This window comes from Diuraphis noxia, unplaced genomic scaffold (assembly GCF_037042655.1).
Source record: "Diuraphis noxia isolate RWA-SAM2 unplaced genomic scaffold, SU_Dnox_SAM2 contig0003, whole genome shotgun sequence".
Lineage (NCBI taxonomy): Eukaryota > Metazoa > Arthropoda > Insecta > Hemiptera > Aphididae > Diuraphis > Diuraphis noxia.
In genome coordinates, this window is record NW_028301713.1 from 54,321,347 (window position 1) to 54,345,538 (window position 24,192).

The 24,192-nt window shown below is 28.0% G+C and overlaps 2 protein-coding genes and 1 pseudogene across 14 annotated transcripts in view; 2 read left to right on the forward strand and 1 right to left on the reverse strand.

Annotated features, from left to right (window-relative positions):
- Positions 1-12,170, reverse strand: part of LOC107170717 (mutS protein homolog 5-like) — a 35,978-nt gene extending 23,808 nt beyond the window's left edge. For all 3 annotated transcript variants that reach the window (XR_016190992.1, XM_089223765.1, XM_089223764.1), the window contains exon 1: positions 12,011-12,170. Coding sequence is in view for 2 of the 3 variants with exons in the window: in XM_089223765.1 (XP_089079891.1) it covers positions 12,011-12,012 (2 nt within the window). In the remaining variant the exon portion in view is untranslated. The remainder of the gene's footprint in view (positions 1-12,010) is intronic.
- Positions 1-24,192, forward strand: LOC107162850 (uncharacterized). 11 transcript variants are annotated; one of them, XM_089223768.1, is made up of 4 exons: positions 1-129; positions 11,815-11,950; positions 21,178-21,327; positions 22,466-24,191. In XM_089223768.1, the coding sequence occupies exons 3-4, from the start codon at positions 21,197-21,199 to the stop codon at positions 23,316-23,318; spliced, it is 984 nt and encodes a 327-aa protein (XP_089079894.1). In that variant the 5' UTR covers positions 1-129; positions 11,815-11,950; positions 21,178-21,196; the 3' UTR covers positions 23,319-24,191. The 11 variants fall into 11 exon arrangements, with proteins under 11 accessions (XP_089079894.1, XP_089079893.1, XP_089079899.1 ...); XM_089223767.1 differs by lacking the exon at positions 1-129 and adding an exon at positions 10,383-10,581; XM_089223769.1 differs by lacking the exons at positions 1-129; positions 11,815-11,950 and adding exons at positions 17,047-17,137; positions 17,276-17,425 and having other exon boundaries at positions 22,466-24,192.
- LOC149057542 (uncharacterized) lies at positions 6,996-9,458 on the forward strand (annotated as a pseudogene).

A 24,192-nucleotide genomic window follows, 5' to 3' on the forward strand; every position in this document is an offset into this window, starting at 1 on the left:
CAATCGACCCAGCTATATCTACCGTTACAGCTCAAAATGAGCATACAAATGATGATATGCCTAAAGAGCCTGGTGTTAAGAGCAATATAATAAATAATGTTTGTTTTGAAAAAGTTCCTCAGACTAAAGGTAAGAAATTAATATACTATGAAAGTCATTTATTGCAAATTGTATTTAAGGATTATAATAATAATAATAATAATAATAAGATTAATATCAATTTAAATAGTTGATATTTTCATTACTTAATTTTTTTAAATAATTTATTATTAATTCAGTATTAGTTGGTAATGTAACTTGAATTTGATTAGATGTGTTATATTGTTTAGATAATGTTAATTTAAAAATTATAAGTAATAATGAAAACAATGGTGATGAAAATGGAGCTTCTTATGTGGCAAATAAATTAAATTCTGTAAACCACACTAATGATGATATGCCTGAAGAGCCTGGTGTTAAGAGCAATATAATAAATAATGTTTGTTTTGAAAAAGTTCCTCAGACCAATGGTAGGAAGTTAATGAGATGTTCTATTTGTGTTCAGTATCCAGGTACAGTATTGATACACACAAAGCAAAAAAAATCATGTACCAGCTATTTGTTCATCTGGTGGTACTGTTCCGAGAAAATATATATTTTCTAACCATTTATTATCAAAAGAACACTTTGAATGTTTAAAAATGCATCGTTTGTCTACTTTACCTAAAAAAGATAAAGCTCCTTTAGATAAACTAATCTCTGCACAAAACCTAAAGGTATCTCAAAAAATCAGTGAGTTGATGTGCACGGTTTTTAATGATGCCAAACGAGGAACTATCAGTGCCTGATCATGGCCTTCTAGTGAAGTTGCTTATTTAAAACGACAAAAACTAGATATTCAACAAAAATTTAGCCCATTAAAACCTTTGGAAGGAGAACTTCAATATATTAATCCACCTGGACATAGAGAAATGCTTCGGCATTGTCTCATGTATACATAAATATATTGCTCTGAATTCTGAAAGGTGCTTATAATAAATACTTTTTATTTTTTTTTCGTGGGTTTGAATGCTAATTGTATAATATAAAATTAACAAACGATATTTCTAGTATTTAAGTGAAACATTTTAATTTAACTATTCTGTTTGCTTTTACTACTTAGGAATTATATATAAATATATATTTATAGTAAAAATAAAAAATAAAATAAATAAATAAAATAAACAATTATTTATCTCAAATAAATATTGGTACAAAACATAATACTCTTTCAATAGTTTGTTGTTTCTCTTCTCTTTCAAAAAATTGATTAATTAATATATAAAAAAATATATATACCTCTCGTTCAGGTAATAAATTAATTTAATAATAAAAAGAAATTTTTTTTTATTATTTTACGCATGCAAAAGTCACAAAAAAATCAGTTAGATAATAATTACAAATTCCCTGACATAGATTTTAACAGCATCTCAACAGGTTGGATTACTAAACTTAATAAAGAAAAATTAATAACTGAATTGTCAAGAAGACAATTAATAACATCTGGTCTAGTTCCAGATCTAAAAAATAGGCTACAAAAATATCTAAAAGGGGAATCTACTCCTGACGATTTCGAAACATCAGTACAACATATAACATTCATTTCAGAATCAATTACTAGTTCCGTCGACAATACAATAAAAAATAATATGATTGATAATAAAAAAACATATTTTAAACCAACTAATTTCTCGGGTTCTATTTCGGAAAACAATGATTCATTTAAAAAAAAATACAACAGAGCAGCCATCATAAATGGTTGGTCTGAAGCTGAAAAACGCAATATATCCCTGTATTTTTAGAAGGTTCCGCACTCACTTTTTATGACAATATTATAGATAGTGGGGGAGATATAAAATGGGCTGAATTAGAAAAGAAACTAAGATTAGAATTCGAACCGATAGCCCAAATTGACATGCTTCGTTTAATGTTAGAAAAACGTAAGCAATTACCTGATGAACCTACTGTCTCGTACATCAACGAAGATGAAATTCAGCTGCTGAATCGTTGTACAGACGTATTGATACTAATTATATGTCTCAGGAAGAGATGGTACGTAATATTATGAAAGGCTTAAATCCCTCCGTAGCCCGATACATAGGCATAATGGGCAACGAAAATCTATCTGAATTAAAAAGTAATGTACGAAAATATGAAATGATTGAATTCATGATCGCAGGTGAAACATCCAAATCTTCTTTTGATTTCGAACCAGACATAATAAAAACTAAAATCCAACAAATAAATACAAATAAAAACACAAACGAAATTGATAAAATACGTGACGAAATTAAAGACATAAAAAATATGTTTAGTCAATTATTAAACAAAGATAAAAACAAACAACGCCAAAATAATACCGAACAAAACAATTATTACGAACCTAATAACAATAAATTTAATCAAAATAACTTCAATAATCAACAGTGGCTCACGCAAATGCCACAAACGTATAATAACTTGCCACTCTTAGCTTATAACAATACGCCATATTGGAACACATTTCCAGCGACTTACAATCAATCGCACTTTCCACAAAATCCAACAAATAATAAAACGCAAAAAACAAATGAATCCACATATAAAAATGTTCCCAATACTCAAAGAAAAAAATGCTCAATTTGCTCAAAAACAAACCATACAGAAGATAAATGTTTTTTCAAAGATAAATCAAATTCAACTACTTGTCAAATCTGCAATAAATCTGGAAACACGGCCAATAATTGTAATTTGTACATTAATAAATCAAAAAACTAAATACTAGGTTAACCATAGCTGATAATTGTTCACCTTCTATTACAGCAACACCTACATATAAAATCAATACAATTAATTCCACACCCGATGCTCTTTTTATTGAAGCCGAATTTAATAACATTACTTTACCAATAACAATTGACACGGGGGCAAACATATGCTGTATTAGACAAGAACTATTACCTAATAACTACACTGTCTACACTATAACACCTACAGCAGTACAACTATCAAGACCAGACAACAAACCGTTATGCGTAGCGGGTATAACTAAAATACAATTACAAATTAATAATAATTACTTCGATGTAAACACTCACGTAATAAAAAATCTGTCTAACACGATTATACTCGGGAATGATTTTTTAATAAAAAATAATGCTCTAATTGATTTTAAAAATAATAACATCATTTTAAATAATAATATAAATGTTCAACTAAAAATCAACATTACAAATGTATTAAATTTCATAAATAACACTAACAACATTAAGAAAATAAAAGGTAGCATATTTGACTGCCCAGATAACTTTTCAATAGCTCACTGTGTATCCTCAGACCTTAAAATGAACAAAGGAATAACAAACCTAATATGCAAAGTATATGGTGATACTAAACCACAACTTTCATTACAAAAAATAAATGTAGGAAACACTATACCGATAAACATTAATAATAAAACTATATTCCATCTAATAACGAAAGAATTGTATTTTCATAAAACTAAATACGAAGATTTAAAAGCTTCAATCCACAATTTAAAACTTCAAGCTATAAAATTAAACATTTTTAAAATTGCAATGCCCACTCTTGATTCTGAACCACATAAATTCAACTGGTCTATAGTTAAACAATTATTATACTCAGAATTCCAAAATACTAATATTGAAATACATATTTATTATAAAGATAAAGAAAATATAACAGCAAAAGAACACACCGACATAATAAATAACATTAACACACATTGCGATAATAATATTAATGATAATAAAATCGAAACTAAAATAATTAACACACAGTGTAAAATAATAAATCAAGCTCATGATATATTTTCTAAATACAAGCCAGGAGAAAACGTTCTCAGTGATGGGAATTGTGGACTCTATGCCGTTTGTAACGCATTAAATGACAATAAAATAAATAAAATAACTTCAATTTTAGAACTATTAGAATTATTAGAATTAAATGAATTACTAAACTATTGGTGGTCTGATGAAGAATTAGCCGCAATAGCATATTATTATAACCATGACACGTACACATATTATAACGATAACGATAATACGGGTATAGTATATGGGGATGGCAATAAACCACCTATAGTCTTTACAATCTTATACAATGTTAATGAAAATACTCATTGGATCCCAGGTACGGTGACACCGAAAACATCAAATAAAATCCCTAATCATATAATTCATATAAAAGAAACACCGACATTCAACTTACAAACACATAACTTAAATATCAAGAGCACTAAAAACGATAATAAAAATACAAATTTTATGAATTTCTGGAATAAAATAATTTACGAATTTATTTTCGTGATTTTTACGTATGTTGTCAAAATTAAAATTTGAATACATGTAAAAAAAAAATTGTGGCTATACATTTATTTTATTTTTCAACTGCTATTGTAAAAATATATTATGAGCCTTGTATTAAATTCTCAAATCTTAGAATTAAAAAGAAAAACTTTTATGAATTTCGATCTACGATAATTTGAAAATTGCCGTAATTTGTACGTATTAAGTCAATATTTGAACTTCAAATACTAATAAAAAAAAATCGTGCCTATGTATTTTTATAATTTTTAATCACTATAAGAATAACTTTTGAGGAACTTTGTATTAAATTTTGATAGGGCCATAAAAATTCTATCGACACTTCAAAAAAAAATTTTCAGAAAAATTGAAAATTTCAGTTGTTTATAAATACCTCAAAAAAAGTCAAAATATTTTGAAAATTAAATCATGTAAAGAAAATGCCAATCTAAATAACTGGTAAAATTTTTCAAGTATCTATGACTTATACTTTTTGAATAATAACAAATGTTTAAAATCGTTTGAGGATAAATCGTTATCGTTACGCTATTTCGTAAAAATTTAAAATTCAAACGCACTTAAAATTTTTCATATAATGATGCTTCGAGTTTTCTCTATAGCTACTTGAAGGAAAACTTATGGAAAATTTAGTTTTGTATTTTTAATCCTTAGTTATAAACGAAAAAAATTTTATAATTTTTTAACTTAAAACTAATTTGCAAATATTCATGGTTTTGACGAATTTTTGCCAATATTTGAACTTCAAATACTAATAAAAAAAAAAATGTGCCTATGTATTCTTATAATTTTTTTATCACTATAAGAACAACTCATAAGGAACCGTGTATTTAATTTTCAAGTTTTTTTGGTCGTCCAACATTTTTTTACCGACACTTCAACAAAAAATTCTCAAAAAAATCGAAAATTTCAGTTGTCTATAAATAACTCAAAAAAAGTCGAAAATTTTTGAAAATTAAACTGTTTATAGATATCACTAACATTAACATTTGGTGAAAATTTCAAGTATTTACAGTGATTAGTTTTTGAATAACAACCATATAAAAATATCGATTTGGTCGAAAACTGGTTTTGCGTAAAAATTCACGTTTTTCTGTCATTTTGTTTTTGTTTTTCTCAATTTTTTTGAAAACTGTTGGAAAATGCTAACTTTTGACCTCTATAACGCACCAAGGATCTTCAATTTTACATCGGAACCACCCCCAAAGTTTGAAATCGAAGCATTATTTCGACTAGTTATGCTGTACACAGACACACAAAAAAAAAAAAAAAAACACATCATTGTAAAATCAATACATTCATCACTTCGTTCAGAATCTAATACAAATAATCCCAAACGACAACCATATAAAAAATAATAATAATAAACCGGAAATAATCCCCAAAATAACGGATTCACCGCAGTCCACAGACGCGGCATCTCAATGTAAAAAAGGACTCATCCCAACACACCCTCTTACACAAAGACACCAACACATGTCGAATCATTAGAAAGTATCGTTAACAAACAAATCAAACAAACCGATAACCAAATAAGTGACATAATTACGATCTCAGATCAAGTAAATATTTCACAAAACTATCCATAACAGATTACGAGGGTACACCATTTTCGATTTCTCCTAACCTAAGTATAATACAACATAATAAAGTTGTTCAGCTATTAACTGAATACAGACACATTTTCACCACCGACACTTCTAACATAAAAGCCGCCAATATAAAACCGTGTGAAATTAAAATGAAATGAAATTATAAGGAACCAAAATTTAATGCACCTCATAGAGTTTCACCACAACAAAGAACCGAATTAGAGAACCAAATAAACAAATTAATAAAAGCAAATATAGTAAAACCAATAATTTCAAAATTTGCCGCCCCGGCATTTTTAGTAAAACAAAGGAGGCTGGATCATACCGATTAGTTGTATCTTATAAAGAACTTAATGATAGAGTAGAATGCGATCAATACCCAATGCCTCGTATTGCTGACTTATTTAGAGTCCTAGAAGGAGCAAAATACTTTTCATCATTACATCTAAACAGCGGATTTTTCCAGATCCCTGTCAAAGAGCAGGACCAATATAAACTTGCATTTACATCCATTTTAGGTCTATTAACTTTCACAAGACTTGGAAAATAGTAGTGCAATATTTCAAAGAGAACTAAATAAAGCATTTTCAAATATATTATATAAATCAATTATAATTTATATCGATGATTTAGTTTCCTATGGCAATAATTTTGAACAAGCAATAATCAATTTACGCGAAGCATTCGGAATTATTAATAAAATAAATTTTTCTTTAAAAACAAAAAAATGTAATTTCTTTTTTGATAAAATTGAATTATTAGGACATGAGATATCAACTATCGGCATACAACCTCTAGACAAAAACACCAAAGCTATTACTGAATTTATAATACCTAAAACAATAAAAGACGTTAGATCATTTATAGGCATGTGTTCGTACTATAGAAAACACGTCAAAGATTTTGCAAAAATTGCACACCCACTTAGTGAACAAATAAAATAACATAGCTTGACCAACATAATGAATCATTTAATAAATTAAAAAAATGTTTAATCTCGGAACCTTTATTAATGCATTTCGGCGATAATAAACACGTATATTTAACAATAGATGCTTCTATAATGGGTTTAGGCGCATGCATTGAGCAAGCCGATGACAAAAATACATTACACCCTGTAGGTTATGCTTCTAGAAAACTCTTAGACTCGGAAAAAACTTATTCCTCTACCACTCTTGAATTACTTGGACTTTGTTTTGGTATTCAGTATTTTCGAGAATATTTATGGGGACGTAAATTTATTGTATTTTGTGACAATATAAATTTACAATATTATAACAGTTTAAAAATACCCTCCGATAGGATAGCCAGACTAACACTAAAATTACTAGACTTTGATTTTGAAATAATATATAAAAAAGGTAAAGAAAACAAAGTCGCTGATTCATTATCGAGAAACGCAATTAACAACATTAAAATCATAAACAAAATCGACCACAATATCGACACATTGACCAACTTAAACGACATAAAAACACAACAAAAAAATGACTAATTTTGTAATAATATAATAAAAGAGAGTAACAAATAAAGGTATATATATATATATATATATATATATATATACCTTTGTTTGTTACTCTCTTTTATATATTTAGTAAAAAAATATATATACATATCTCAAAATATATATAACGCTAATATAAATTAAAATCATATAAATGTTACTAATACAATCATGTAATATGTAATAATTCATATTATAGGAACTAATTATATAAAACAGTTATTATTCATATTAATTAGTTTGTAGAAGCGTATAAAAATAAAATATTTACTTTAAATTATTTTTTTTAATTAGCTTTAATGAGTTTAATGCCATTATCATTAATTGTAACATTATGCATGACTTTTAATGCCTATCGCTTATTAACAATATATTGTATTTTTATACTCTATATAAAGTAAATACTCACTTACATCTGTATTTTAAAGCTCAATCCTATACGAACTTTCATAGCATATGACTGGGGGATCCACAAATAAATATTAGTGCATTCAACAGCATAGATGTAGATCTCTGCGAAACTCCGAAACCCACAGAAATTGAATCACTACCAAAAATAAAACTGTTACAAAAAGTAGAAATTCATGCACAATACTTTAGGTCATGCTTTATTTCAATATTAGACAAATATGGCAATTGCGAAGGTACCACTTTCACTAATGCTAGGGGTAGGTACATGGAACAATGTCATAGTGCAAGCTAAATATAAAATTCATTTATCCGAGGGTATAGCGCTAGCGAACAACAAAGATAACACACTAATCTTACCAACGGGTTCTAGGCTAAAATTATCAGAGTCATATGGACTTGACCAATACAAAGGGGAAGTAATTTGGAGGAACGAGAAGTCAGACTGTAGTATTACAGAATACGACGTATTATACGATGGACCAGCCTCCTTAGTTATATCATTAGGTCGTAACAATCATAAAATCGAAACGTACATTGTAGAAACAACATATATTGCATTTTCATTAAAAAGATTTCCATGACATTTGCCTGCAACATACCAATTGCCCAAACTGAAAACAATCAATTACTCATACTATCTAACCCCATGTACGTTAACATATTTTCACCCAAAAAAATTCAACCATTCAATACTGATTTATTTTCATATAGGTATAAATACAAAATTCGTCTATCTAGAATATACAATAAAAAGAACAGTCACAAATCTTTACGAAGATTTGACTAAAAAACAATGTAACTTCGAGAGGCAACTCTTATTGCAAAAATTGTCACTAGCCTCATACAGTCTTTTTGAATTCGCTTACACCATTGGTGAAGGGCCTGGCTTCGTAGCCATTAAAAATGGCGAAATAATCTACCTACAAAAGTGCAAACCCGTAAATGTAGAGATATCGATACAAGATTCTTGTTTCAATGAACTCCCAGTTCTATTCAACAATAAAACATTCTTCATGACTCCGAAAACCCACATATTACAAACATACGGCACTCAAATAGATTGCAACGAATACTTACCCCCCCCCCCCCCGCTTTTCAGAAAAACAGAAAATGGTTTTCTTTAACACCAAAACCACATAAAGTAAACAACCCACAATCCTTAAAACCTGACACTGCACTCACATGGTCTTACGAAAGTTCGGACAACTTTATGACAGCAGGTATATACACACCTGACATAATGAAGGCATTACAAAATCACTTAATGTTTCCTCAGGAATCTGAGACAGTTCAGAGAAATTTAATTCGACAAACATTAGGTCACAGTGTCATAGATCAGGGCATTAATGTAAAAAATTTAATTGATGAACAAACTATTAGTAAGTTAGTACATTAGGGATAGTAATTATTTTCAAAATGGTTATAGCATTTATAAACACTGAGCTCAATATATCTTTATTATACGATACTTTTGGGTGGAGTATCAAGCTAATTGGTGGGTTATTTTCCAATGTAACACACCACTTGATGCACAACAAGCACAAGAAACAGTATAATTCAAAAAATTCTGATTACAAAATAGTAAAAACAGATGATAAGTATGAATAAAATGGAGCATCAATAGCCCCATACCAGAGAAGACTCTCGGTTAAAAAAAAAATTAAAAAAATATATAAAATAAAAAAAGTAATAAAAATATAAAAATATAGACAATTCTCTCTTCTTTTCATAAATAATCATTACCTACAAAAGAATAAGTTAATAATTAAGTTAGTATAAGTTACATATATAAAAAAAAAATATTAAATAACTCAATTCAAAACTAGACAAGAAATCATTATAATTCACCAGTTAGGAAATTCAAATTCAAATTCAAAAAAATTTTAAAATTAATACAGATAGAGCATTATTGGAATAGGAGTGGAAGAAAACTCAAGCCTCAAATTTGCACTTACACTATTCCGATATTATATGTATAAGCTCTAATCATATTATCATTAACCCTTTAATTTTGTATAAAATATAAAACACATTACCCGGTTGCATTATATTCCAACTTTTAACTTTCAAAAATCTTTTTTTCTAACATCTCCATTATTGTATCACGCTAACACTCAACCATGAGTAGTGTTGTGAAGGCACAACACAAAAAAGCGTAGGGTGAATGTAATGATAAGCTCGTTTTCACATATCATAATTGTAAATTCGTTATTTTCATGCAATAAATTAAATAACGGTAAAGTTGTCGCATGCATGTAATATACTCTAAAAAACCCCAATAAATCAAGTCACTGATGATTGGAACGATTCCCATTGTCTAGTCACGTACAGGACACTGTACGGGATTATAACGGTACGGCGCAACACATACAATTTCTTTCATGTGCCGCCGGAGATAAGGGATGGTCGGTCAGGGTCTCTGTCGCCAAAGAATAAGAAAATTTTCTTTGGAGACACCGACACCTTTGATCGGGCCGCCGGTGGCTCTGGCGGGCTTGACCAAAATCGTCTCCTCTCATCAGTGCACGAGCACCACTTGAACAGAACAGTGCAAGATCACATCAAAGATAACCAACACACACTCTCAAGATCCTGCGAGCGACAACTGTGCCGTTTCCTTTTAAAAAAAAAAACGAAATTAATCAGTGTTCCGTTATTTCTTTTTGAGTGTTTAAAATAATTATTTCCGTCCTTATTACGTCGACTGCGTTTTCAGACAGCTACGGATAAGGTAAGGCAGGCGCGGTACCAGCCCGAGATTACGAAGGGGGGGGGGCGAATATTTTACATACAAAATAAAATATAATATGTGGGCAAGCGCACATATTTGTGTTCAAAAATAACTTACACGAAACAGTTATGGTTAATACAACTTTATAATCAATAATTATTAATTAGTATTTGAAATAAAACTATACTATAACTTTACAAGATTACAACTGTATATTATAAGAATAATATATAAATATAATATATTTATGTATACAATGATTGTCGTGGTCGCCGTCATCGACAGTTTTCTGGGAAAAAATAACCATTACTTTGTTAAAAATGAACGAAAATAAAATCCTAATACACCGTTGAAAAGAATACGTTTCACTGAATAACCACGTACATAAACGGAAGAATTGCTCTGATAACCGAGTAAATTATAAGACCAAAAATAAGCCTATACAAATTGACAATTGTCTACTACCTGTCGACCGCGGCACTCAACGTATTAAAATTAGTTTTAAATCTTTTTACTGGGCATTTTTCCTAAACAAAACACAGCTTACGGGTGGGGGGGGGGCGCCCCCTCCACCCCCCTACTGAATGAAAAATTATTATAATTTAATAAATTGATAATTAATAATTTTATCATCGGTATACTTGATCGTTCTCGAATCACGACCTCGAGAGCCCTCCGACGATCAGGGGGAAGGTAATTACGCAAATTTAAAACAACAAGACATAAGTTAAGATAACTAAAAATAATTAATAACTTATAAATATATTTAAGGCATTCATTCAAGGCTTGTGTCCCTTGTGTTTGCCTTACAATTTATTCAGACCAATTCATCTCCCATAATTAAATAATAAATAATTACATTACTATATTAAATAATATTATATTATACTAATATTATTATTATTAATTTTATTTTTAATATCTCCTCTTTCATTTTTCTTATCTTTTATTTTTGCGTTATTACACTACAAAATATATCATATTGTTTACGAAAAAGAAGTAAGGAGTAGTAACGATAATGGTAAATTACAAATTTACAAGTGACAATTAACTTATATGTATCTATACATTCTACTTATTAGTTATAATGATGATAAATTTAAAAAAATGTATGCATAATATGTGTCAATTATTGTTTAATATAATATAAGTAATTATAAAATAATGATAATAATTAATGCATAATTATGTATATCTAATCAATTATATTATTTTTAAATTATTTTTTTCTAGGACTTTTTTACCGTTTACCAAAAAAACAATTAGATTAAAGTGGTGCACCGAAGCCCCTTTTCCACCATCATGAAAATTTTTCTAGATCTGTGCTTGAATCACTTATTTTTTCTAGAATACTTACCTCTATTGTTTGGTAAGTATTTATATTATAATATCTATATATGGTTAAGCAATATTGAATAGTTATACTTACATTTAAGCAGAGTTGTGACAACTTTAAAATAATATGAATGATGTTCATCAATATTTTTATTTTAAAAAACACCAAATTAATTAAAATAGGTACTATTAAGTAGATTGTAGTCTGAGTTGCGATAGTCACAACTCACAATAACCACTTACGTTTTACAGTAGTCAATAGTGAATAGGTAAGAAATAAGAAATAAGAAGCGCGCAAGAGAAGAAAAGTTTCAGAACTTTGCACTACAGTGCTTTCGTGCAACGTTCGTAAAATTCCCTAAACGTTCCCTATATACAACACTGATCATAGGGCTGTATTATCTTTTGACGACGTCCAATATTATAAATTCTGAAATTCATAACAATACATAAAATCTTCAAACATACCAGTGCCTGCTATTTTAAGCACTTAAAATGACACAAGACTTTACCATGATATTTAAAAACATCTAGTCAATTTTATGATCACAATTGACGGAAAAAACGCCCACGGAAACGGGAAAATAAACCCACGGAAAAAAAACCCAAGGAAAAAAAGCCCATGGAAAAAAAACCCACAGAAAAAAAGCCCTTCGAAAAAATTTAAATTAAAAATAAATGTTAATACATCTATATTTAATATAATTATTATATAATATTTTTTTTTATTTTTAATCTAGTTTATACAATCTCTAAATAAAAAAAAAAAGTACAATAAGCATAAATGATGTTCTTTTAGATTCTGAACGAAGTGATGAATGTATTGATTTTACAATGATGTGTGTTTTTTTTTTTTTTTTGTGTCTGTACAGCATAACTAGTCGAAATAATGCTTCGATTTCAAACTTTGGGGGTGGTTTCCGATGTAAAAATGAAGATCCTTGGTGCATTATAGAGGTCAAAAGTATCCCCTCGATTTTTTTATATGGTTGTAATTCAAAAAATAATCACTTTAAATACTTGAAATTTTCACCAAATGTTTAAGTTAGTGTTCTCTATATACAGCTTAATTTTCAAAAATTTTTGACTTTTTTTGAGTTATTTATAGACCACTGAAATTTACACTTTTTTTGAGAATTTTTTTTTTTGAAGTGTCGGTAAAAAAATGTTGGACGACCAAAAAAACTTGAAAATTTAATACAAAGTTCCTTATGAGTTTTTCTTATTGTAGCTAAAAAAAATTAAAAATCGTAAGTCACAATTTTTTTTAATAAGCTTTTATAGTTCAAAATTTTACGAAATCTGTCGAAAACGCGAAAATTTGCAAGTAATTTTGAAGTTGAAAAATCATAAAATTTTTTGCGTTTATAACTAAGGATTAAAAATACAACACTAAGTTCTACATAAGTTTTCCTTCAAGTAGCTATAGAGAAAACTCGAAGTATCATTATAGAAAAAATTTTAAGTGCGTTTGAATTTTAAATTTTTACGAAATAGCGTAACGATAACGATTTATCCTGAAACGATTTTAAATATTTGTTATTATTCAAAAAGTATGAGTCCTAGATACTTGAAAATTTTACCAGTTATTAAGATTGGCATTTTCTTTACATGATTTAATTTTCAAAATATTTTGACTTTTTTTGAGGTATTTATAAACAACTGAAATTTTCAATTTTTCTGAAAATTTTATTTTGAAGTGTCGATAAAATTTTTATGGCCCTATCAAAATTTAATACAAAGTTCCTCATAAGTTATTCTTAAAGTGATTAAAAAATTATAAGAATACATAGGCACAATTTTTTTTTATAAGCGTTTATAGTTAAAATTTTTACGAAATCTGTCGAAAATGTGAAAATTTGCAAGTAATTTTGAAGCTGAAAAATCATAAAATTTTTTGTGTTTATAACTAAAGATTAAGAATACATCACTAAGTTTTCCATAAGTTTTACTTCAAGTAGCTATAGAGAAAACTCGAAGCGTCATTATAGGAAAAATCTTAATTGCGTTTGAATTTTAAATTTTTACGAAATAGCGTAACGATAACGATTTATCCTGAAACGATTTTAAATATTTGTTATTATTCAAAAAGTATGAGTCCTAGATACTTGAAAATTTTACCAGTTATTAAGATTGGCATTTTCTTTACATGATTTAATTTTCAAAATATTTTGACTTTTTTGAGATCTTTATAGACAACTGAAATTTTCAATATTTCTGAAAATTTTTTTGGAAGGGTCGATAAAATTTTTTTGGCCCTATCAAAATACTTGAAAATTGAATACAAAGTTCCTCATAAGTTATTCTTATGGTAATCAAAAAATTATAAAAATACATAGGCACATTTTTTTTTATTAGCATTTGAAGTTCAAATATTGACTTATACGTAAAAATTACGGCAACGTTCAAATTATTGTGATTGTATTATGATTTATGATAGGTATTTGAGTTAATCAACAAAATAATATAAAACACACTTTTATTTTCGTGGGTTTTTTTCCGTTAGATTTTTTTTGGGGTTTTTTTTCCGTGGTCATTTTTTCCACCTACCCAATAGACTAGATGCCCCGCTTAGATACATAAATACATGTTTAACACCATATTATTATACTATTAAATCAGCCGCAATGACTTTGGATGGTTTGGGTGGACCTCAGGTGAAAATACCAAGACAGATCGTAGTAGTAATACTAGTAATTCTGAGAATAAAGAGCAATTTGAAATTGGGAAATCATCAGTGCACAATAAAATTAGTAAACCTCGTTTTATAGTTCTGAGAATAATATATAAAATATTAGATATTATATGGCATTATTTGAATATCTATACAAAATTACTTTATACCTAATATATACATATTTTATATTACTGCTAGTCAAATAATCAGAACTCCCTATAATAATTTTAAATTTTAAAATAACTATTCTTTTATATTTATAATTATTTATATAATTTATTATATCCATTTATAGTTATTTTTATTTAATTTTATTAATTTCTCTTTTTGCGTTAATACACAGAAAAATTTTGTTTTTTATTTTTCGTATCAAAAAGTACGATTTTATTTAATTCAACAGAATAATGTCTTCACTGCAGTGCTCATGAGCATGGTCGTATTCATGTAGGACCCATAAAAGTATTAAGCGACAGTTTTTTTGATATGTACCTACCAAATCTTAATAAAATATTTACTGTAGATTTTGGACATATAAAAGTATCAGTTTACCCGTGTGAATACCTGATGAATGATGTCAATGATGATATATTTGATGTGAATTACCGAACAAAAGTCCGGTTACAAAAGTCCCACGAAAAAAAGTCCGATGTCATAAAAGTTCCGCGAAAAAAAGTCCGGCTTAAAGATACCCAATAAATCGAAAACAATGAAGTTATATTTTTATATTATTATTTTTATTATCTTTTTTTATTACCAAATAATTATAAATAAATTACAATGTTTTTTATATTTATACGAATAAATCCTTTTTTTAATGACCTTTTTAAGTGCTTTTTTTATTTTTAGTGCATATTTATCAGTTTACGGGTCATATATAAGCGCAGAACTGTACTAGAGCAGCTGTACCTTAAACTTATTCTTTATAATCTGGTGTACATAATTTTCGATAGTGGTTTACCCCTCGTAAATAAATAAACCGGACTTTTTTTCACGGGACTTTTATGACATCGGACTTTTTTTCGTGGAACTTTTGTAACCGGACTTTCTTTCGCCGGACTTTTAGGTAGAATCCCATTTGATGTTATGATAAGATATTTAATGGTTTAAATAAATTATTTGAGCTAGATTTATAATAAAAAGCTAATAAAAATAATAAAATAAAAGTAAATAAATAATTTTATTTATTTAATAATACAAAACACATTTTTTGTATCTTTTCATCAGCTTCATGACAGCAACCAGATTTTCAACGAAGAAATTAGAGTTTATCAATATAATTTGGATGTTCAAGAAGTTACACGTTCAATATACATGCGATACGTACCGACCTGTATTGGGCTTAGACTTCGATACGGGTCGGTACGTAACTATCATAGAGTCTATAATATTAGACTGTCTATGACATATTAATATGTGTATGGTAACTATTTTCAGTCGATACGTATCGAGTTCTTCTTGAAAATCTTGCAAAACTATATTCAGTGACTTATCAAATTTTGAAATATAAAACTGATAGATAGTGCTACAATTTTCCCGGTAACTGCCGTAACAGCTGATGTCGTTCAAATGATAGAGATTCGTTCGTTTCTGACGTTTCCTGTTAATTTTGTGTGACGTGTGCATTAAAAAAAAAATATTAAGCAATGTCAAAAGGGACTAATAGAGTGGGCTGCCGTATTTGACCGTACGCCGGACTGCGATCCGGTTGTATTACTTGTATTTCGTAATATTTTATAGAGACCACGACATATGCAACCTGTTTTATATTGTATGTTTGAATACGTCTTTAGTGGTTAGTACGGAATTATCAGATTAAGCCGATTAGGAGAATGACAGGGTTAGTATATGCTTTCTTTTACATGCAAATAATTTGAATTAAATTATTGATTGTCTTTTATTAGTTTCTTTACTCAAATTTTTTTATTTTTTGTATTTTACAATTTGAAATACACAATCTATACAACATAGCACAATAAGTATATATGATATTATAATAGCAACATGAATATCTTGAATTAAGAAATCATCCATTGGTGACACTTGGCTGGGAATTAACGCTGTCTAGAGTCTACTAGTCTAGGACTTTGTTTTTTTTTTTTTTACTCAAATTAAATAACTTTTCTGCCACACAGTACTTACTACTTATATAATAAAAAATGTATAAACATATTGTATGCTTGATCACTTCCGGCACTCATCAGTTGTCACAAAACTCAATTATATTGTGTTGTCTTGTTATCTATTTTTTTGAGGCTTTTAAGAAAATAGGTAGTATTAACAATTATTATGTAATTACTCAATTAGGTGCCTAGTGCGGCACGCGAAATTTTAAAACATGTCACGGCGCATTTACCATCCGACTATCTTATCACATACAAGATATATGATAATAAGTTGACATTGATAACAAATTTGAATTTTGTTAATTACAGTGCTAATCATTGTTAATTAATAATTTTATTTTCCCTTTACAATTATTAGTTATTACAATACTTATCATTAACCTATTAATTTCAATTAAGAATGGAAGGTTTAAATTCTAAGGTACCTGTCGTAACATAATTAATATGTATAATATTTATTTATAACAGTTATTGCAAATAGTTAGCACAAATTTTACATGTCAACATTTCGGTGGTTTGTCACTAACATTAGTACGTTTTTGTTTTTTAATATTTATAGAGCCCTGTATGGCTGTATTTAAGTGTGCATTTTACTCATATGCATATTGATGTAGAGACTGCACAACATTCTCATATCTCACCTTCAACATTATGTTTTCTAACAACATTCAATTATAGCATATATCAAAAGAGTGCAAGACGTAAGAGTGTATGTGGAATAAATTATTTGTTTAATATAATTAGGTATAGGCAATAGCTCAATCAACGATAAATTAATAACAATTATAAGCTTTAAGTATAGTTCCAAATATACATAACCAATACTAAAACTATGTAATGTGATTCACAATAGGAAAATACTAAAATACACTATTATGGATAACACACTACACTATTTAATCTATTCTGTGACACTACTACACAATAATTTATTATTTAAAAATCGCTTATCGCACTAAACTTAACCATCTTCAGAACGTGGAGATTATTCGAGCGAAATAAAATACGTTTAAATTCGAAATCTAATCAATGTGTGGGGCTGCATAAATAATTTAATAAATTATTAAAATTAACATGCAACATATTATTAAATTCACAATAAATTTATTTTTTTAGCGTCCCCCTAGACTTTGGAGACTTAAATTAAAGGGGACGCATAATCTAACCGTAAATAAGAAGGGGTACTCAGTCCTCCTTCGTCCCCCCTCAGTTTAACCACTGATTGTGCTGCAATCAATCATCGTCTGACGTCATTAGCTCCTGGATGGGTGACCACCCGGGTTATTAGGAATGTACGAACTAAAGTCCGATAAAAAAGACCCCCGAAAAAAAGTCCGGTTTAGTTTACTGTTAATTTGTTGGCGACTTTATTAAGTTGAGTAATACTATTATCTTTTAACATTATCCATTATAGGTATCTAATCTTTATTACCTTTATGTTATAATTATCTTCACTTACCCTGGTTATTTTACCAAATGCTCAGTCGATGTTTTGTATCATAAACGCTGTAACCATGACCGCTGACATTTCTATTCCAAAATTAACGAAACAACACAATCTTGCAAGCGATAAGAATATATTGGAAGTAGAACAATATTAAAATGTAACATAAAAAAATCTTGCTAAATTATCATACGATAAACCAAGTAAGATTAAAATCTCCGTCACAATACCAAGTAGGTACTTTCCTCTGCTAAAATACGAAATCATTCATCCACAAAACATCGATTGAACATTTGTTAAAAAAGGTAAGTGAAGATAATTATAACATATAGCTAATAAAGATTAGATTCCTATAATGGATAATACTGAAAGATATTAGTATTAGGTGACCCAAATAAAGTCGCCAACAAACGATAAACTTAACCGATAATAAATAAACCGGACTTTTTTTCGCGGGTCTTTTTATACCGGACTTTTAGGTAGAATACCGGTTATTACTTATTACTGACGAGTGACGAATCTAAATTTCTTATATCTACGTCCTACTACGACAGTACGACTCCTACGTGGCTTGGCTACATACGTGTTACTACAACCAACCGTAATCTTCCTACAAATTCTAATGAGTTAGTTGCCAATGCTTTATTCAATCATAATTTTTAATATTTATTTAAAATATACCTGATAACCAATGTTATAAATAACCATGCAGTTGAAATTATATAATTTGTTTGATAAGTTTTTTTTATCTGTTAAACTCAAGTTAAATAACATTTTTCATTTTATCAGAAACTTGGGCATATTATGACATTATTTCTTGCATTTGTATACCGATATTAATATTACAAATTTCATGAAAAAATTAAACATTAGAAGAAATAATAAAATATTGGATATTTGTAACACAATCACAATGGGTTTTAATTAGCACTAATTTTTATCAGTGTGCATATTGCATTAAATCTATAGAAAAAAAGATATGTCAATTAGTAATGTCTATCTGTGTAATTGTATTAAGTTGTTGGCTAATTAAAGAGTATAATTAAAACAACCATTGGCTCTAAACTTAATTAACAAGGGGAAAACTTTAATAATTCCTGATAAATCTTTCCATGTGCCATTTACACTGCAAAAAAACAACTCCCCTCACTTCAACTTCAAAGAGTCGAGATTCCTACTTCGAATTATGCAAAATATTTGTACATTTTACTAGACAAAAGATTAACATTGAGACCACATTTAAAGTCCAAACATATTAAAATCCTTAACAACCGCCTCCATCTACCTAGGCCAATTATTCTCAAAATACAAACTAAGTCCACATTATTCAAATCTCTACTCAGGTCCATTTGAACGTTCGGTACTCAAATCTGGGAGTGTTCCAAACCTTCCCAAGTCCGTACTATCAAAGCTTCCCAGTCCATCACTCTTCGGTTAATAGCATCAGCCCCTTAGTATGTAACAAATTAAACCCTACACAAAGATCTAAAAATTCTAACAGATAACAGATTTCACTCTAAACTGTAACACCATTCCAATCCTTTAGTCTCTCACATATTCTTCCTGACAACCCACTGTGCTAACTCAAAAGAAATCGGAGCCGTGACCTATTAAATTAATGGATTAAAATAAATTACTGGAGGGTACACCGTTGGATAATTTCCCTCATCTTATGCTTCATATATTATTTTTATTATGTCAGTCATCTTTTTTACCCTTATTGTGTTATGAAATACAGATTGTAAATTTTCAAAAAAAAAAACTTAATAAAGTAATAATAAACATCTTTACATTTGCATTTTACTAAACCAACAAAATCATTAGCCATATGTATATATACAAATATGTATTTATAATGTAATTAATGTCACAACATATGCTTCAATTATACCTATGTACTTACACAAAATAAACAATAATAATTTGAAGTGAAAAAACAAGGGCCAAAGGTTAGTACTGTAAGTACTAAGTAGTACCCCCATTTTGACATAATAGCCAGTCTTTTATTAGTCTTATAGCTAACCTCTTACAGCTTATACAGTATTTTTTCACTTATTTGCAATATAAGGATTATTTTAATCCATTGTTCACCTTTGTTTCTTGTTGTAAAGTATTAAATTAAAATTGTAATCCACATTCAAAAATTGTGTTATTATATTATTTCAACTATCTAAATAAAAAAAATTCTCGTCTTGATTCTATTGTCATCCAATCGGTGACGCACACCAGGTAATTGGTAAAAGATCATATTAATATATATTTGCACATCATAAGTAATAGGATTGCCATTAGCAATAGTTAATAAGAAACACAGACTCAGGTGTATTAAAAGTTAATATAATTATATAACTAATATTTATAAATCTATATCCAAGATCCAATTCATAATAAAAATTATAGTCTTTAGTAAATAGTAAATGTAAATTTAAGATTGTAGACAAGTCTTAACCCCATAATTTATTATTAATTTTTAGGCTTAACTACAGCATGTTGGTTAATATATACAATTATAAGGTAAAGTTTTATTTTAAACCTCTGGATGGTTTATGATTATTACAAAACATTTAATAGACAGTTTCAACACTATCAGGGATGGTGATCTTAAGATTAATCCATATTTAATAAATAAATTGGTTTTGTTTTTCATTTTTCATACTGTGAGAATCATAATCCTGTTAAATTCCAGTAATCTAGTAACTTGATTTGAATTTCATCATAAAAATGGATTTTTATTTTTTAAATAGCTATGAGAACCTGATACATAGGTATTTGACTACTTTTTATCTTATCATTATCTTCCTTACAAACAATTATAAATTTGCTGATTTTTCTAAATGTCTGGATAATATTTAATCCTTATACGCTCATCAGTCGGGCATTAAAATATCCAACCTTATTTGTACACAAAAACCAAAGTTTATCAAAACTACCTACTTATTTTCATATACTTTAATTTTTTTTATTATTTACATGGTACTATCTCCCAATTATATTGTTTGTATTTATTTTTTGTTTAGTTTTGTTCAAAGGTCTAAAATGTCCAGCAAAATGTCTTCGATAAAATTTGAGCAACAAAATATACTAACTAATACATACATTAAAGAAGAACATATTGATGAATCAGTAGAATGTAATGACAGCTATGGTTGTGAATTCAATTATCAATGGTAAGCATTTTATTACAACATGATAGAGAGTCTTGGGCTCTTATACTTCTACCTGATTATCTTCTATTTGTCAATTTTATATTAATTTTGTGTGTTTAATTTTTAATAGCCTATTTTTAAGCACAAGTACAATTTATACTGGACAAAATCAAAACTCTACAATACTGACTTAAAATATTTCTGAATTGCTTTGAAATTAAGTTAAATATTATGTTTACATTATTTATTCAGAAAGGGGGATAAATGGGTAATACTCTGTTGTACATTAGGTGTCTACAGATTCATTGTATTGGATGTGTTAAATTAGAATTCAATTACAAAATAATTGTATACCGATAATAATTTTGAGTGAAGACAGTTGGCCAGTCTATAATATTAATAAGTATATTTTATGATATTATTGTGGTTAAAGTCATTTTTTTTTACTCTTAGGCATTAGTACTACAGTAGGTTAATTTTTTTGCCACAAACATTACATTTGATGTCATTGTTTGTGCAACATTTTTAAATTACAACAAGATTACTAACATTCTTCATCTTTAGTTTTGACCCCTCGAAGTAAGAAAATCAAAACATTTTTTTATTTTGCTACAAAAGATGACAGACACAATAAACAAAAATGTGGACTAGTTGGTACTGCTCTGCTGTACAGTAGTTGAAGAGCATGTCAATATTATATTTGAATTCAATGATAAATCATTGCATATGAAAAAAATTCTGAGCGGAGGCATTGTGTCACTGATCCCTAGTATAAATACTTGTATAAAAAATTAAATTTAATAGTTAAAAAAAAAATTAAAAAAATTTTATGGCTATAAATCACATAAATTTCAAGCAAACTTTTGTTTTTTGATTTAGAATAATTTCTCGGGAATTTCCTATTAACATTTCTCATGTTAGCTCTGAAAGGAAAAACTTATACATTTTTAGTTGAAAAATAATTTACAAAATTATTAAGTTTTGAGTTAGGATAAGATTATTGATACAAAGTTTATATAACTGTAAATGTTACCTACTTCACTCTTTTCATATACTATACATTTTAGTGATCTTAACTTAAATTCTTAGTTTTTTAAGTCATATTTTAAATTTAAATTTTACAATTTAGATGTAATTTTAATTATAATTATTGTTTCAGGTCAGTGCAAGATTCTAAATATATTACAGAAAATGTCAAAACACAAATAAAAACTGAAGTGGATATTATTGATGATGTTATATATGAAAGTTTTTTTATGAGAGAGAACTACAATTACGATCCATCAATCTTTATGTCTCCTATGTCTACAACATATGAGACAAAAAGCAATCCAAATATTAATGCCTTTGCTTTAAATTTAATATCTCGTGCACACAAGAAGGTATTGTGTAAAAAAAAACAATTCTCTTCTCAAAACAAAGAAAAATCTGATAAAGAATATAAATGTGGTATTTGTAATAAATCATTTTCACTTAAAGGTAACTTAAAAACTCACATTTGGATTCATATGAAAGAAAAGCCTTACAAATGTTTTATTTGCAATAAATCTTATTCTCAAGCATCAACTTTAATTACTCACAAAATAATCCATAGTTCTGATAAACCATTTAATTGTGATATATGCAAAAAGTCGTTTGCACAGAAAGTAAATATGAAGACTCACATGATGTTCCATATAGGTGACAAATCTAATAAAAAAATTTATAATAAAACAATTTCACAAAAAGAATATCTTATGAAAACACTTACTGTTGAAGATCCATACAAATCAATCAACAGTAATGAATTATTATCTCAAGGAACAACATTAAATACACGAAAAATTATTAAAAGTTCTGCCATACCATTCAAATGTAATTTTTGTAGTAAATCATTTTCAAACAAAGGAAATTTAAAAACTCACATAAGAACTCATACGAAGGAAAAACCATATGAATGCAATATTTGTAGAAGAACATTTTCTCAATCATCAAATTTAAAAATACACCAAAATACTCATAAAGTTCATTAATTATTTAATTGTGCTCTCTGCAAACAATCTTTTGTGCCAAATGTGCTTATTATTAAGTCACCTAAAAATTCATAAAATATAAATTAGTATAAATGAGAACAGAAAAAGTAGAATACTTTTCTCTTTATCTTCCATATAACACAGCAAAACCTCTACTAGCTAGCTAGGAAAATAGTGCAAAATTCTAAACAGTGGATGTTGCTTTGAGAACAAACCACAAACTGAACATAACAGGGAACAAAATTTCAGTTCACAAATGTCCGCTATTTCGAGGTTTCACAGCATATATTTGTATATTTATCCTATGTATTATATATAGGTAATTAGGTATAATATACATTTTATTGCATTTAAAAGTTATAGTAAAATAAATTTATCTTATATGCTTAAGCATTTATGTTAGAAATTATTTTAAGATTCAATATATTGTGTTTTGTGATTATATGTTACCGTAACAAAGTTTATATTAACCATAAAATTTTTTTTTTACATTTTGTTTACTAAAAAATTTTTTCTTCATCTGATATTTTAATTATCTGTCTACTTTGTAATTTTGGTAATAATGTTGTATAATTAATAATATATTCAAAAACAGCAAACATGAATTTCTCAAATATGCTAAAAATAATTTTCCTTTGAACTCTGTATTGAATAAATTGTCAACATTTTACTCACATAAGACTAAATTTACTCTTATCACAGTGGGACAGTTGATAAAAACTACTGTTACTTTTGGAAGGTGAACCTAAGCAAGTTAAAACACATAATGTCTCATTCAAATTTAGTGTTTAGAACTTAGCAAAGAGAAATAGAGGTATAGGACCACTGCTCATATAAATTACCAGAAGTAATATAGATTTAATTACCTAACGGT